Here is a 16087-nt window from a genome sequence, read left to right as displayed (position 1 = left end):
GATCTGCACTTATATAGCACTTTTCTACCTATTGGCACTCAAAGCACTATACACTACTTCTTCACCCATTTACACTCACAATCACACACACTCATACACTGAAGGGGGAGCTGCTATGAAGCTGGCCAGCACTCACCAGGAGCAAATAATTTGGGGTACAGTGTCTTGCTCAAGGACACTTTGACATGTGACTGGAGGAACCAGGGATTGAACCAACAACTGTGAGATTGGTGGATAACCACTCTACCTTCCTGTGCCACAGTCGCCCTAATGAAATTGGTATTTGTTTAATCATAATTAGAGGGTAAATATTTTATTTAAAATAGGTTTTATCTGTCTGTGCCATAGTTAGAGACTGTACTAGACTGAGATTTCACAGAATGGTAGAAAAACAATTACAAAACAGGTAAAAATAAATAATAAATTAGTATTTCCAAAGAGGATGGTCACACTGCCCGTATTATGGCTGTTTTGCAATAGGTAGGGCACAAAATAGCTGCAAACATGTTGACTTTTTTTTGCACAATTTGCTTCCTACACAGCTATGTGACTAACATGACTGAAATAATGGTTTTTGATTTTTTTTTTTTTACAGATTAAACATATCACATAACTTTTTTAAATACTGACATATCCTCTGCTGGATCATGCTGGAACATCACTACTGGATGGTTCCACCTAACCAGGTGATTTAGAATAAACAACAGGAGTGTGGTGACCTCATCAAACCCAGGAAGCTGCCAAACCCTATTCTGGCTTCTCACCAACACAGAGGCCTTCACCAAGTGCTTCACCAAGTGAGAAAATGCAGAGCCCTGTACCTACTGCCTATGAACTGGTCACACAGGCAGGTGCTTGACCCAGACTGTGCTGGACATAAGCAATGTACTTAGGCTGTGTTTAATACTGATTAGACAGAAAGTACAGCACTTTGCCACAGATCAGTGTTAACCTCTCAGCAGGGGCAAAGTGTTCTCACTCACTTGTGTCTGGGAAAGCAAATATTGTGAACATCAGCACAACACAATCAATAGCTTTAGCATTTTAGGAGCCCCATAAAAACATTTGTCCAAATATGACGAAATGATTAGCCAAGATAAAATGTCACCAAGGATTCTTGAAGAAAATGCTCATAATAAAGTTGAACAGCTGTGTCATTTTAGCACTCCTTATAGTTAAATAACACTCCAGAGAAGTCGTTTATTATTTTTGGTTGCTTGTCTTCATCCAAAAATCCAGCCTTGTATTCATCCTTACTCAGAGCTCTCCTGCCAAGAAGAAAGTTGGAGCTACAGTGTTTGCTGGAATGCAATCAGGGAGAGCAGCACAAACATAAGGAGTTGGTCCTCCATCCTCCCTTAGAGTTGGAGTTGAAGCTACACATAAGGAAGCAGAAAATGCAAATGGTTGGTTGAAAACTAAGACAGAAACTGCACAACACAAGGAATAAATAGCAATACATCTAGGTTTGAAGTAATTTTTAATTAGTGTTACTGTTACACATTAGTGATCTCCACCAGAATAGAGAACTCATAAGATGTTTAAGTGTACAATGTCACATATCTTGGTCAGTTTTAAAAAATGCAAACAATCAATATCAGGATAGTTTAGGTAAAAAAATGCTTTTGTCATATGTGTTACGTACTTTGTCAACATCCAAAAATTGGTATCAGCATCTGCCTTGTACCTCATTTAGGCTATTGTCTAAACCTGTATGTTTTCCTGCAGAGTGAGCTGGAGGAGAAGAATAAAAGCCTGCAAAATGTACCAGAATTTGTCCGTGTGAGGGGGAACTTGAAGCATATCCAGACTTTTTGTATCATGACAACCACAGCTTCAGGAACAGATTCGGATGCTTTTGTTAGTCATCAGGAGGATCACCTTCATTTAAGAACTGCGCCTCTAACAGTCACTGATAACATAATACGAAACCGATGTCATACTATGTATTATTGACAGTGTAGGAGATTCTGTATTATTTAGCATTTTTATTCAGTCCTCTTGAAAGTAGTTCTGATTTTTGTTGAATATTGGACATCCATAAATATAGTCAGGAATATACAGTTTAAGATAATAAACAAAATGAGAAGCAGCAGGAAAACATTTAAAGTGTTTAATAAAATATTCAGGGAGGTTTACAATGTAGGTAAAAAATGAATGCTGAAACGTATATTGTATATCTGAATGTGCTAGTGAAAACAATGAGAAACAGCCATGGCATTGTCCAAATAAAAGATAAGAACAGTCATAAAAAGGAGCCTGAATGCAGCCCGTTTTGCAGGATTCTTCAACTGCCTGTACTTCAATGTGTCACAGGCTTTAATCTAAAACCAATGAACATATTTTACAAAATTTTGGGACACAGCTACTGATATCACAGAGTCCGACTGGTTGAGGCTAACATTTGAAAGGGAAGAAAAGTTTGAGCTAGTAGTCTGTCAAGAATACCAGCTACGAGGCTACAGTATAAGGAATAAGAATGCCTGCTCAATAAAACAAATTCAACAATTTTCTCTTACACATCCCTAAAACATGAACCATGAATGAAAATTTTACATTAAAATGTAGGCATTTCTTGACCATTTATTGTAAATATTACATGTCCCCCCCTTCAAAAAAAAGAAAAATTATAAATACAACTTCTATATACACACCCACTGTGCTTTATTCTCAACTCATTACCAGTGTGTTGTGTTTGCTTCAGAATAAATTAACAATAAATAAAATACAAAAAAATGCTTTAAAAAATGTAGACATTATTATTTAGGGTAAGAGTCTCCCATATGTGTTACCCAGTGCTATCAACTGCATTAAAATCTTTAAAAATATCCAGTAAGAGGAACAGCAGAAGATGCACAGAGGTGGAAAGTGACGTAGTTAACTGCTTATGAGAACACTGACTTAACATGGGTCCAAATAACAAGGACAAGGTCACTCAAGGTTCAAAAAAGAATACAAGGCTGAAGCTGGCTTTTGAAGCTGGTTATTCTCTGACGATAATGGTGTACCGTATTAAGTTGTGAAATTTGTACTGGAGTTCATAATAAAAGCTACAGCACTGTTTGTGCTGAAATGTAAACACAAAAAGCAGTTTGGTTTCATCACACAGTTACATTGCATTACACCAGGTCTGTTTATAAAACAAAAAAAATATTGGACATGACGGCACTAAAGGCTGTTGTTAACTACATAGAACTGGCAGAAAAGGATAATTTCTCAATTTTCTCAGAAGCCAACTACAGCCATGTAAAAAGAAGACAGAAATTAAGGAATGCCATCCTTCCTTTGGCAGCACTGTGAGGGTGGCACACTCCAGTCATACACATAGGACAATCGTAGCTTGACTTCCTCCTTGCAAAGTCTGCCATCACGCTGCAGAGTCTGGTGTTTTTCCAACATGTCCTCCAAGCTCTGCTTATGTGTGACCACATATTTGTTGTTGCAGCCACGCGATTTATATTCTGTATCAAAACGTGGGTCATGTGTCCGTCGAACATCCACTGGTCCCAGCCATGCACCCAGTGATACATCCTCACTTTGCCATGTCTTGAAGTAACCTGCATTCAGATGTATGTAATGAACTAGGTCAGCTGAGAGGATGTAGCCACCACCCAGCGCGTAGGGTAGGTAGTAGTCACAGAGCTCCCAGGAGCTTTCCCGCCACTTGCCGGCCGTTTTCACTCTGCCTCTTCCTGAGAAGAAGCCCCAGTACAACCGGTTGGGCTCTTTCCCCTTTAGTTCCTCTTTAAGGAGGTCCAAGCGAGCAAATGTGTCATCATCTGCTTTGAGGACAAACTTGAACTCCACATTCTGGTCAAGCCAGGAGTACATGTGTAGCAGCTTAAGTGTCAAGTTCTCATAAGAATCACGCAAATCCGGCAGAAGGAGCAGGTCTCTGTGACGCCCCTGCTCTGTGTTAAGATTCTGAAGGTCTTCGTTTAAAAGCCCCTGAGTTCCTACCACAAACATGGCCAGAACATCAGAGTCCCGCTTGGCAAGCCAGGTGCTGCGGATGATACTTCTCCTCTCTGTATACTTAGGTCCAGTTGTGATGAGGACCACTAGGAATGCTGATAGGTCTTTGTTTATGGAGGAGGGATTATGCTGGTCGTGACGGGACTGTGAAGCACGGGCATGGGGGGCTAGGCCTGGAGGGTCCGGGTGGCCTTGTTTCAGTGTTTCTGATGTACACTTGGCCAAGAAGACAAGAACTACAGCAAAGCTGCAAACAATACCAATGATCAAGGCTGTTTTATGGCGGCACACTAGACGTATCAGATTCATGGTGCTGAATCTATGGGTAAAAACACAACACATTCTTCATATTAGTGCAATTCAAAAAAATCAGGTTAATCATAAAAGCTTCTAGATTAGACAATGTAGCCATTATCCTCTGTGACCATAATCATAGGGATTTGTATTAGATGACTAAAATGGAACAAGCAGAGTTGTAAATAAATCTCCATGTTGTGTGTTTCTCATGTCAATGCCAATATACAAGCACAGTCACGGTGAGTTAAATGTATGCAGTATTTAATTTAACTTGTTTTACAAATGTTTACAGATGTAAAAAAAAAAGTGAATATCAGTAGTCACGTTAGAGTAATAAATGATTTGATAATACAATTTTTCTTTTCCTTTGGATCACAGAGTTAGTCTTGGATAACACTTGTTATTGAGCAAGTTAGCAATGAAACATCACTGCGCCTGCACATCACCTGCTTGCTTAGTAGCCAAATCGCACAATGCGTCAATACATATAACAACAATGTTGTAAGCAGAAGTACGTGAAAGGGGAGTCGTTAGTTACCTTAGTTAAGTGAAGAATAGCAGTCCCGTTAGTGATGCAGGCAAAGCGGGCGAAAGATTGCAGCTTTGCAGAGCTAATGTTAACAGCTAGCAAAATGAGACCCTCTGCGCACTTCGTAAGCTTATCCCGTCAAACGCTAACATACACGGCAAGTTCATATTGATTCGAACATGAGAATCGAGACACCAAGTTTCTCGGTGAAGGTCAAAAATGTCACAGAAAGGAGAATAAATCTTGGACTAAGCGGACTGAGCCAAGTCCTGCGGTGATCATTTCTCATAGCGTAGCGTAAAACAAATCACTTCTGTCTGGACTGGGTGGCCGTGACGAAGAGGAAACGGAAATTATTCACCCCAAAAGGGTGATTAAAATAACAGTAAACATGCATAAGTATTTTGTTTTGATTTTAAAAAATATCTTATTATTAAAAATACCAAAAACAATGGAACCTAAACAAGAAGAAATTACTAGCTAGTTAAATTCATGGCGAGATTTCTGCAGAGCTGCTTTGACATAACGTGAATAAACAATAAGATAGCGGGGAAAATGAAATTTATTTTAATGAATATTGCAATTATTATTTAGAAAATATATGTGGAAGTCGTGGATAATATGTGACGGCAGTTTGGGCACAGTTGCTGACTACAGCATGCGCACTAGTCACCTTCTAAGGTGTTGCAGCGTCAAGTTCGCAGCCAGGGCAACAAGACCGGACGGTATATTCTTGTGCTTCAAAATAAAAGCACATGAGTTGAACAGAGTAGAAAGATGAAGTAAATGTTTAACCCACTACTGATTGGATCAGGTGTGTTCAGTCAATCAGAAGTTGGAGGCAGTGAGTTGTGCAAGGATAGTTGGAAAACAAACAGGATAAGCCCAGGCCTGTGGCAAACGTCTGCTGTTTAGCTCATACTAACATCCATTACACATTGGGAGTATTGGAAAAAAATGTTTAAATCAGTTTTAAGCAAAAATTCCAAACTATGAAGATGTTGGTGAACTTCTACACTGCCATCATCAAATCCATTCTCACATCCTCCATCACAGTCTGGTTTGCTGCAGCCACAGCCAGGGACAAGGCCTTGGCTGCAGATTTCCACAGCCATGGACAAGGCCAACCAGCCTCATCCCAGACACAAACTGTTTCAGCCCCTCCCCTCCATCAAGACCAGGACCTCACATCACAAGAACAGTTTCTTTCCCACTACAGTCAGTCTGTAACTTTAGGGTCTACACTTATATAAATATATGCTAATTTTAGGGTCTGCACTTATATAGCACTTTTCTACATATTGGCTCACCAGGACTTCAACATGTGACCAGAGGAGCTAGGAATTGAACCAACAACTCTGAGATTGTTGGACAACCGCTCTACCTTCTTGCGCCACAGTCACCCGCTTTATATTCTAGATTATGTGAATGCACTTGAAACCAAGACAACTTCCTATTACTGTTAAGTGTTCTTAACTGCTCCTGGCAATAAACATTTTTCTGATTGTGATTGTGATTGTGATTCTAAAACAATGCAGTGCCATGAGTCTCTTAAATGTGAATATTTTCTAGTTCTAAGAAACAGAAACTTTCTTGTGTGGGCAGACAAATTCTGGAACATGGAAGTAGATGAGGGCTTTTCATAATGTTCTTTATGCACTAAATAATAACTCACATATTAAAGAAATCTATTAAAAAATGATAGCCCTATAATTCACTTAGGATGGAATATCACTACCCTACTATAGGAACTAAACACAAGTAATTTACCAAGTTTTCTTAACGAACGAATCTAATTTCAGGTGATTTGTACATATCATAATTTCTTCCATGTTGTGATTTTTTATTTCTTTTTTACTTTGACACAAGATGTGTTTTCAAACCTTAATCATTGTTTACAAACTGTGCTAACCAGAGGCTGTATATGTGGACTGTGTATGTTATTAGGTGTGTTATGTAAAATGTCTGAAATAATAATGCAATTTTTAGAGGAATTTATTATTATCCCACAAGGTTTTATTTTGAAATGTGCAACCCGAAGCGTAATGCCCCTTTGAGGGAGTGACGCTGACGGTTTGTAAATGTCCATCATTAGCTCGAAAAAATGGCTTCATCTTATTAAAATACTAGCTCGTCGCCTGTACTCAGACTAAACAGTTAGGAAGTCAAAGGACTGGATCATGTAAACGCTTAGTTTGGCATGGTTTTCCGTTTCTGAATAGCTGTGTAGCATTACTTTACCGAGCAGCTCGGTAGCTAACTGACGTTAACGTCGGGGGACAGTAGGAAGCGATGACTGTTAACGCTATGGGAACCGGCCGACAGCCTCGGGCATGTCCACTTTTAATCGCCATCTTCATGCTACTTTTGAGTGTGCACTTGGTGAAAACAGCGTCTGATTATGACCCATACACGACCTTGGGTGTCAGCAGGAGTGCCACCCAAGCAGAAATCAAAAGGGCATACAAGACCCTTGCCAGAGAATGGTGAGTGACTGACCCCACGGTTATAGGTATCAAGTGTAACATTATATTTGACAGCTGAACTGGTGCTTGGTCCAACACGACCCTTCACAAGCTGATCTGGTTTAAAATGTTCAACATATAACCGTTTTCTCCACTTGTTTCACCTAACGGTTATTGATGACGATATGTATGGGCTTTTAAAGGCACCCAGATAAGAACAAGGACCCTAAAGCTGAGGACATGTTCATCAAAATTTCTAAGTCTTATGAGGTGGGTGAAAATCACAACATGCCATGGACTGTATTTTTTTAAAAGCTGCAGTTGACATGTCTGGTAATCAGTCTTACTTTCTGTCTCTCCAGTTCTCATTATTCCGACTGTCTTGTTACTATTTTGTCTTAACGCAGATTTTGTCTAATGAAGAGCGAAGGTCCAATTTTGACCGCTATGGGCAGATGGATGAAAACCAACCCTTTGGCCAATCACAACATCATGGTTTCCGCAGCTTCCATAACAGCTTCTACTTTGATGAGTCTTTTTTTCATTTTCCAAGGTAGTCCATTTTTAAGTTTAGCTGTTGTGTTGTGTACCACAACTTGTCTTTGTTCACAAATCGTTCACTTACTGGCATGCTGCTTTTAGCCAGTCATTAGTTAATGGTGTGTGTTGAGCTCCTTTTTTGTGCAGGTGTATATATACAAAAATATGTGCATGTGCACCAAAATTTGAAATAAATGAAAAAAAACTGGAGTTATAGGCATTATTGCTCAGGTCTAATAATGCTAATAGGTCTAACAAAAAGACTTACTGTCTTGTTTCTGACCCTTTTTCAGGGGCAGAGACTTTGCAGACAGCAAGTATCTGCTTCACCATGCACAGTTTAACAGTGAAGTCCTTCCAGACAGCCACAAGAGGCCATATCTGATCAAAGTGACCTCTGAGTGGTGCTTTGCATGCATCCACATTGAGCCTGTGTGGAAGGAGACAGTACAGCAGCTGGAGCTCCTAGGTAAGTCTGCTGACACTATTGCTATTACTGTCTCCAGCACTGTGCGAGGATTGATGTGGTTTCCTTAAATGCATCATAAAATCATATGGTGGGTATTTACTCAGTTGCAGGCCATTAGGACAAATGTAATTTTAAAAGCCAATATGGTTTCCAAAGAGCTTGCCATTTCTTTAGTTATTTATTAGGGTTCATTTGTTCTTCTTTGTTCTCCAGAGCAGCGTGTAAAGCCAAAGGAGCGTTTGAGCTCTAAGCAGCAATTGTCTGTAACTGCAGATATATTAAGTCTGATGCTTTAAATACATGATTCTGTATTTTGCATAAATATCTACATATTAATTAAATATCTTGCTCTTTATTATGTTTATGTCACCTGTTATAAGCTCTGGGACTTCTACTCAGTATAGATAAACTAAAAATGGTTAACTGATGATTGACTTATTGCCTTGGAATAGCATTTATTAATGGTCATGATTCTGGCAACCACCAATCACTGTTGCAATTTTCAATTTCTTTGTACCTCTGATTTTGTCTCAATAACATTTTAAAAGCATTTTTGGCTAAATGCATTGCAATATTGACAGCTACTCACTAAATTTGTCTGTCAGTTGGTGCTAGACAGGAGATTGCATACATTTTGTTTAGGGTTATCATGTATTTTTATGCTGAACTGAAGGCCTGTTGTGACAAATATTTCTGAGCCATAAAAACCAAAGTATTAGACTTAAAAATGCTAAAAACCTCAGTAGAGTGAAAAAGAAATGTGGAATTGGGTGACATCAATCGGCTCTGCAACAATCTGTCCTTCATATTGCGTAAAGTATTTAGATCCATTGTTCAAATACATTTTTAACAGATTTTTTGTTATTATCTTTGCTCTTTTTAGGCCTTTATTTAATTGTGTATATACAGTAGAAAATAAGGAAAAACTGGAAATCCAGAAAGAGAGAGAGAGTGAGTGCAAGGGGTGCAAGTGGGTGTTAGGTGCAACAATCATTTTCCTGGGATTCATGCTGTGTACATTGCAGTTATGTGGTACATGTCTTAACCACTGTATTGCAAATAATGTTCTAATTGCAACAATAAGTGTTATATCTTGCTAATGTCAATCCTGTGCAATCCTGTTTAGCAAAACATTCCTTCAAATTGTTCCAAATCCCAAAATAAAGTGAGAAAACATATATAAGAGTAAAAATCCCACAGCTTCGAGTTGTTTGTTACAGATTTTTTAAGTTACTCCAACTGCTGCATAGTGATTGCTTTGTAAAAGAAAGCGTCTAATTAAAAATAAACACATTTATAAAGTTAAAGTTTAGCTTTTTCTGTAAATTTGAACAAGTTCATACTTGAGATGAACCAAATGCATAGTGGTTTTACCTTTGTTTGAAAGTATAGTAAGGGTATGAGTGCACAATTATGTCACTGCCTTGATATCTGGAGTGTCATTAAGAAGGCAGTTCACATGGACTATTTTTATGATCCTAAATTCCTGGAATAAATTAATAAAATTCATTTCATTTATAAACCAGCAGTTATTTGCTTTTACACCAGGTGTGGGCATTGGCATTGTGGATATGGGCTATGAACGTCGTCTGGCCAACCAGCTGGGAGCTCACCGTGCTCCCTCCATCATTGGGCTGGTGAACGGCAGGGTGACCTTTTTCCATCAGGCTGTGGTACAGGAACACCTGCGACAGTTTGTTGAAGACCTGCTGCCCCACAAACTGGTGGAAAAGGTAACTGCAGCTAACACAAATACACTGTTATTTTGGGGGAATTTAGTAACGCAGTCAGTAATTGTGACAGACTATGTAGGTCTGTTTAGGTAGTAATAGAAATGAGTTGTAGTTCCAAGGATTACTGGTTGTAAGTCACACTGTTATTGTATTTAGGAATGCATATTTAATAAATTCCCATTATTTCTGCAGATCACAGATAACAACTACTTGGCTTTTCTTGATGGCTGGCATGTGGAAAATAAGCCCAGTGTTCTCTTGTTTGACCAAGTACCCATTTTTCCCCTGCTCTATAAGGTAAGCATTGCATACACAAACACACACACACACACACACATACACACACACACACACACACACACACACACACACACACACACACATATTTAAATATAAACATACAAGTTGGGAACTTTGTAGACAAAATATATAATGGAAATCAGAAAGCTGACAATTGTTTAACCAATTTAATATTCTGAGCTTCTTCTTGTCATTATTTTAACATGTTTTCTGGGGGCTACTGTAATCTTTCCACTCCCCTCTCCAGTTAACAGCTTTCGCCTTCCGAGATTATGTGCGTTTTGGCTATGTGGACCAGGGTGACACGCACAATACTCGACTGCTGCGGCAGTTCAACATAAACACATATGCCCCCACCATGCTGCTGTTTAAGGAAGACACAGAGAAGCCAGTTGACATCATCCAGGTACATGCTGCTCTTCTCCTCCTGGATTTTAATAGTAGTACGCATTATAGCTAGTTGTAAACTGGATGTTTTGTAGCCTAAAATGGGAAACATCAGTTATGTTGAACTAGCACCGTTTTTTATCTGAAGTCTAAATCATTTGTGATTATTCAATCATTCAGTTAAAATAATTTTTGCCCTTTTAGAAAATGTCACACAACCATCCAGCTTCCTTTTGCTTTATCATGTTCATACCCCTTTACCATGCTTTCTCTCTTAGGCCCGAGGGATGAAGCGACAGATAATGGATGAGTTTGTCTCCAACAACAAGTTTTTGCAGGTGCCCCGGCTTGTCAACCAGCAGATTTTTAATGAGCTTTGTCCTGTTAAGCAGTTTCACCGACGGAGGAAGTAAGATATTTTATGAGCATGTGGTCCTATTATTTTTCTTTATTTGACTTCATTGGTTAGACAGCTTTGCAAATTGACATGAGTGAATGGTTTGCAGGTATTGTGTGCTGCTGATCACTGGGGAGGACCAGGCTTTTCTTCCCAGCAATAAAGCCTTCCTGGACTTTGCTTCAGCTAACAAAAAAGAGGTGCTGCGGTTTGCATATGTCTACCAGCGTCAGCAGCAGCCTCTCTGTCAAGCACTACTCCTCAGTCAGTTTTCAGTCACACCTCAGGTCAGTCAGAAAAGCACACGCAGTCTACACACACACAAACAGCTATTCTGTACACGATAAAACAAACCTTATTGTTTAAATCACAATTTTCTATCTATATCAAGGACAATGTGCATTTGCTGGCAAACCTTTTTTCACCCAGAACAGACAGAAATGGATATTGTATCAACTAAACACTGAATACTCAGAATTTGAGCTGTGTCATATTACAAATATCCTGCAAAGCCTCAATTTACAGTACAAGTGCTCTTTGACACCACTTACAGGTGGTGATTCTTGAGAGGCGGAGCCAGGCTGGTAAGGTCCTGTACCGTTCTGTGAGTGGGGGCTGGAATGGCAGTGAAGAAGACAAGTACCACCTCCACGAACAGCTGGAGCTCCTTCAGAAAGATCCCACCTACCTGAACTCAGAGGCCACGCTACCAGAGCTAAACAACGAGATGGCTCCTGTAAGTCTCAGACAGACCTGGGTTTGTGCTGCACAGATAAGAACAAGTCAATTTTGAATATTGCAAATTTTTGTATTCATTGCTTTCTATTTTATTCCTCGTCAGCTGTTCATTGTTCGGTGGATGGATGCTGCTTATGATTACATTCTTCAGATATATGACGACCTTCTCTACTCAAATTGGTAAGACAATCCGCACCCAGTAAGTCAGCAGCATTTAGAGCAAAGAACACACACACACACACACACACACACACACACACTAACACACACACACACACAAGGTGATGCACATTTGTTGATTTTTCATTAAAAGCTGAATCATGTCAAAGCTGTGATTATTCTAGTGTTGTTCTTTGATATGAACCTCTTTGTTTTTTCTCCCAAATGTGTCAATAATAATATTTCTTTCTTATAGGCGAGAGATGATGCCCATCCTGTCTTTGATCTTCTCAGCTCTATTCATTCTTTTCGGCACTGTCATCATTCAGGCCTTCAGGTGAGAAGAGTGAGTCAGGCTCAGACATTATAATCATGCCCAAACATTTGACTTACTTTTAATTTAGGTAATTGGATCTTATAATTAGTAATACTGACTATTTACAGTATAAAGGTGTTATTTTGCAGTTATTATCTAATTATTTTCTAATTATACTCAAGTTTTTTTGGTTTTGACTCCCATTTAGCCCAATAGTTGCTGGATAATGTTCCAAAAAGAGCTATTTGTTACGATATTGGTGATTTCTATTTGTGATCTATTTTTAGTGAACCAGGTGAGAACAAACCCCAGAAACCAAGACCAAAGGAGCAGCCACAAACTGAGGATGATGCATCAAGTAGAACAAGTACCTCAAGGTAAAGTAGTGACATTAATGACACACTAGATGGACACACAGTACTTTGAACGGGGGTTACAGCAGAACCACAAATCAAAACATTTTTCATATAGTCAATTGACTGTACTCTCAATTTTTATCTGGTGCTCTGTTTTGATTATTAATTATGTGACAGTTCGTGATAATTCATGATTTACTTTTATCAGTTTTGTCCAAACTGTTTTAAAAATGGAGTAAAGACAAGCTAAAAGTTTAACAGAAACAGTCTAGTAGATCTACAACTGGCTGAAGAGGAATCTAGCTGCTTTGCTGTGAGGTTTTATTCCACATCTGACACTGAATCATGCTCTATCTATAATACAATGGTTTCAAAAGCATGAAATTTTACCTGTCCTGCAGTGGCCATATAAGCCATCCCCAAAATAAAATTACTGTCACACATTTCTTCCTGTGACTATGTAAGTGGAATTTTCCAGCATCAGTGGAGTGAGCAGATTTGTCATTGTCCTGACAAATACTATACTGTTTGTATGTATCTCATAATGCATTTATTGAATATGTTACTGTAATAGGCTTTCAAAACAACAGTCCTGCAAAAAGGCCTGATATTGTTCAGTCTTCCTGATTCTATGTCATATAATGGAGGATGTAGTTTTTGGTGTGTACAGACAGACTTATTATGTGTTTTATTTAGAATACATTAGAATATATATTTGTAATTGTTTTTAGTAAACAATCTAAAGTGGGCTGGTAAGAAAATGTGGGACCTGTGTGTATACACCACACAAGGTTATGTAAGGTATGTAAACTATAGTACAGAGCAATCATTAACATGCTCAAAAACCTCTAAATGGAGATTAGATTTTTGAAAGCCTGTCTTAATGCAATAATTGGAAAAACCCATGTACATTTAGAAGGTCAGTGGTAGCTCTAATTAATCCCACCACCTTCCAGCCCACCCCCACCACACTAGCCATAATGTGATCCTGTAAAAAAAAAAATAGGGAACAAAATCAATAATAAACAGAAATTTAATTCCCACTTTTATTTTCCTCTCTGCAACTCTACCTCTGTTTGTCTTTTTCGTTGGTCCATGCAGTCGTCCTCCTAAGAAAGACTTTGTGGAAGTGACAGAGCTGACTGACATCACATATACAAGTAACCTGGTCAAGCTGAGACCTGGCCACATTAATGTTGTCCTGGTGCTCACCAATGCCTCCAAGAATGCCTTGCTCAGGAAATACGCCAAGGAGGTTTTCTCATTCTCTGGGTAAGTCTTAGTATTGGACAGATTTTCCATTTGTTTTCTTATGTATTTATTTTTTTGTGTTCAAAAATTGACTTGTAAATCAGTCTGTAACTGATGATAGTGTCCGGTGCTCCCTTTATAATGTGCACATTTTTTTATGTGAATGTAAAGTTAAGTGTAAATTATTGTTCACTAAGATGCTCCAGTGGCAAAGTTTTCATCAACCATTGCTTTTTCCACTTATTAATTCAAATCCCCTCCACCACTACAGGTCTCAAACCCTCCACTTCTCTTTCCTTAATGCCGATAAGCACTGCCACTGGATGCCATCACTTCTTCATTCAGCTTCTGACACTGCAGAGGGCGAGGACCCTTTAGAAGAGGATGAGGACTTAGACTACATTGGCCATGTACTGGCTCTCAATGGCCACAAAAGATACTTTTGCCTGTTTAGACCTGTCTTCACAGGGGACAATTCCAAAGACTTCTCATGTGAGACCTCATTCTCTGACAGAAAGAGAAACTCCCGCTCTAGGTCTAGGACCAGCTCCCACTCTCGTTCCCGGTCCCATTCCAGGGAGGATGGGGCCAGCCCTAAGAAAGTTTCAAGTAGGGCCACCAGCATAGAAGTCCACCATAAGCTTGACAGGCTGGGACTGTGGATGGAGAGGCTAATGGAGGGTACCCTCCCCAGATTCCATGTTCCTGCATGGCCTTCACTTGATGAAACCACTAAAAGCTCCTTCACATATTGCTGAGGTCAAAGTGGGACAAAGATGGAAGCAGGTACACTTTGTGGTCTTTCCCCATGTTTAAGTTCTTTGTGTATGGACCAGATGAAGTTCATTGGCTTAAGATTTGTGATATCACAAATTTTTAAAATGTGCATGTGCATCTTTTTGACATGAGATGAACGCATGTTGAGGCACAGTCTGAGCTGTGTGCCTCCTCTTCATGTCCTCTAGAAACACAAAGATGGAACAAAGAAATCTATAGGAAAAACAGCCAAAACAAGTGGAGTTTGTTCTGTTGCATATGCATCAGCACATACACATAGTCAATCTTCACACAGCAAGGCTTTTCCTCCCTTTACTTTTGTTTCTGTAGACCCATTAGGTAAAGCCACAACTCAGGATAAACGCAGTGATTTTTGCTGTACTTCAGTACTTTGACCTAACTAGTGCTACAGTAACACTAGTTTTAAACCTGACCACATCTTTGTAGTTGGCAGACCCTATCATGACTTTGACCTTTCACATTATATGGGAATTGTGCGCCATGTGATCAGACCTCCGCATTTTTTATGATCAAGTTAATATGAATATAGGAAACTGAGCCTGTAGCACTGAATCTATAAATATTTTTTTTGTTTTGTAAACATTAAGAAACCTTCAATTTAAACTGATTGTTGTTCGTTGTTCGCTATTATAAATCTAACACAATCTTTGCTTAAGTAAAGACAACTGAATTTCAAGACATGGTGAGCAGCAATAATTAACTTGCTCTCACAACACCATTGCTATTTCTTTGTGTTTTTATAAAGAAGGTATACTTATTGAACAGGGTTTATCTTTTGGTCTGTGTTTTTCTTCCCAGATCAAGTTGCCATGTCTTGCTGCTGTTTTGTTTAGGGATTTAACCTTAATGTTCTACCAGCCAACTTGAATATAGACGGGACTCAATATCATTATGGCTAAGAGGTACCCAGAAGATAGAAATCTGCCTGTTTGTCTGTACAGTTGCTTTGTTTTTGGGTAAATTTTTAGTGATTGTTAAGCTCTAGTCATTTGTCCAAATCAGGCGGAAATGATAAACTCGACCTTATTTTTTTGCCCTTTTTGTCTGAACCCCCAGACTACTGTAACTCTTACTGCATGAAATAAGTAGACCTGAACTCACTAATAAATATTAAATTACACCTGAATTTGCACTGGCAATGTAAATGTTTCACCCCTTCAGATTCATGACTTAATAACTATAATTGAATAATTTCCTGCTGAGAAAATATTTGCAATATATTGTAACTCAAGACATTTTTTTCTTCTTTAAAGTTGTTGTATGTCCATATCTACTGGTAGGGAATAAAGTGGAACTCATTAAAAGAAAAGTGCTTTTAACAGGTAATTTATAAAAACTTATTGATTAGTTTAACCTATATATGTAACTTCTGTCCTT

General features: G+C 38.8%; 3 protein-coding genes across 4 annotated transcripts; 2 read left to right on the top strand and 1 right to left on the bottom strand.

Annotated features, from left to right (window-relative positions):
- Positions 1-647: 647 nt before the first annotated feature.
- Positions 648-2005, top strand: si:ch211-160o17.6 (protein FAM107B). Its single transcript, XM_067504236.1, is given in 4 exon segments — positions 648-817; positions 1262-1406; positions 1729-1860; positions 1997-2005. Coding segments are annotated over 4 exon segments (456 nt in total).
- Positions 2006-2099: 94 nt separating this feature from the next.
- Positions 2100-4284, bottom strand: b3galt6 (UDP-Gal:betaGal beta 1,3-galactosyltransferase polypeptide 6). Its single transcript, XM_067503185.1, has one exon. The coding sequence runs from the start codon at positions 4282-4284 to the stop codon at positions 3265-3267; it is 1020 nt and encodes a 339-aa protein (XP_067359286.1). The 3' UTR covers positions 2100-3264.
- On the top strand, positions 4161-16019 carry LOC137126961 (dnaJ homolog subfamily C member 16-like). Of its 2 annotated transcripts, none has more exons than XM_067503183.1 (15): positions 4161-4300; positions 7470-7536; positions 7674-7819; positions 8100-8275; positions 9824-10008; positions 10201-10305; positions 10556-10714; positions 10974-11104; positions 11202-11379; positions 11646-11828; positions 11934-12010; positions 12246-12326; positions 12593-12682; positions 13763-13933; positions 14184-16019. In XM_067503183.1, exons 2-15 carry the CDS (start codon positions 7507-7509, stop codon positions 14668-14670), a joined length of 2199 nt encoding a protein of 732 aa, XP_067359284.1. In that variant the 5' UTR covers positions 4161-4300; positions 7470-7506; the 3' UTR covers positions 14671-16019. The 2 variants fall into 2 exon arrangements, with proteins under 2 accessions (XP_067359284.1, XP_067359283.1); XM_067503182.1 differs by lacking the exon at positions 4161-4300 and adding an exon at positions 5858-7287.
- The last annotated feature ends 68 nt before the right edge of the window (positions 16020-16087 follow it).

Source organism: Channa argus, chromosome 5, assembly GCF_033026475.1.
Source record: "Channa argus isolate prfri chromosome 5, Channa argus male v1.0, whole genome shotgun sequence".
Taxonomy (NCBI): Eukaryota; Metazoa; Chordata; class Actinopteri; order Anabantiformes; family Channidae; genus Channa; species Channa argus.
The sequence above is the reverse complement of the archived record's forward strand: the minus strand, read 5'-3'. Positions and strand labels throughout refer to the sequence as shown.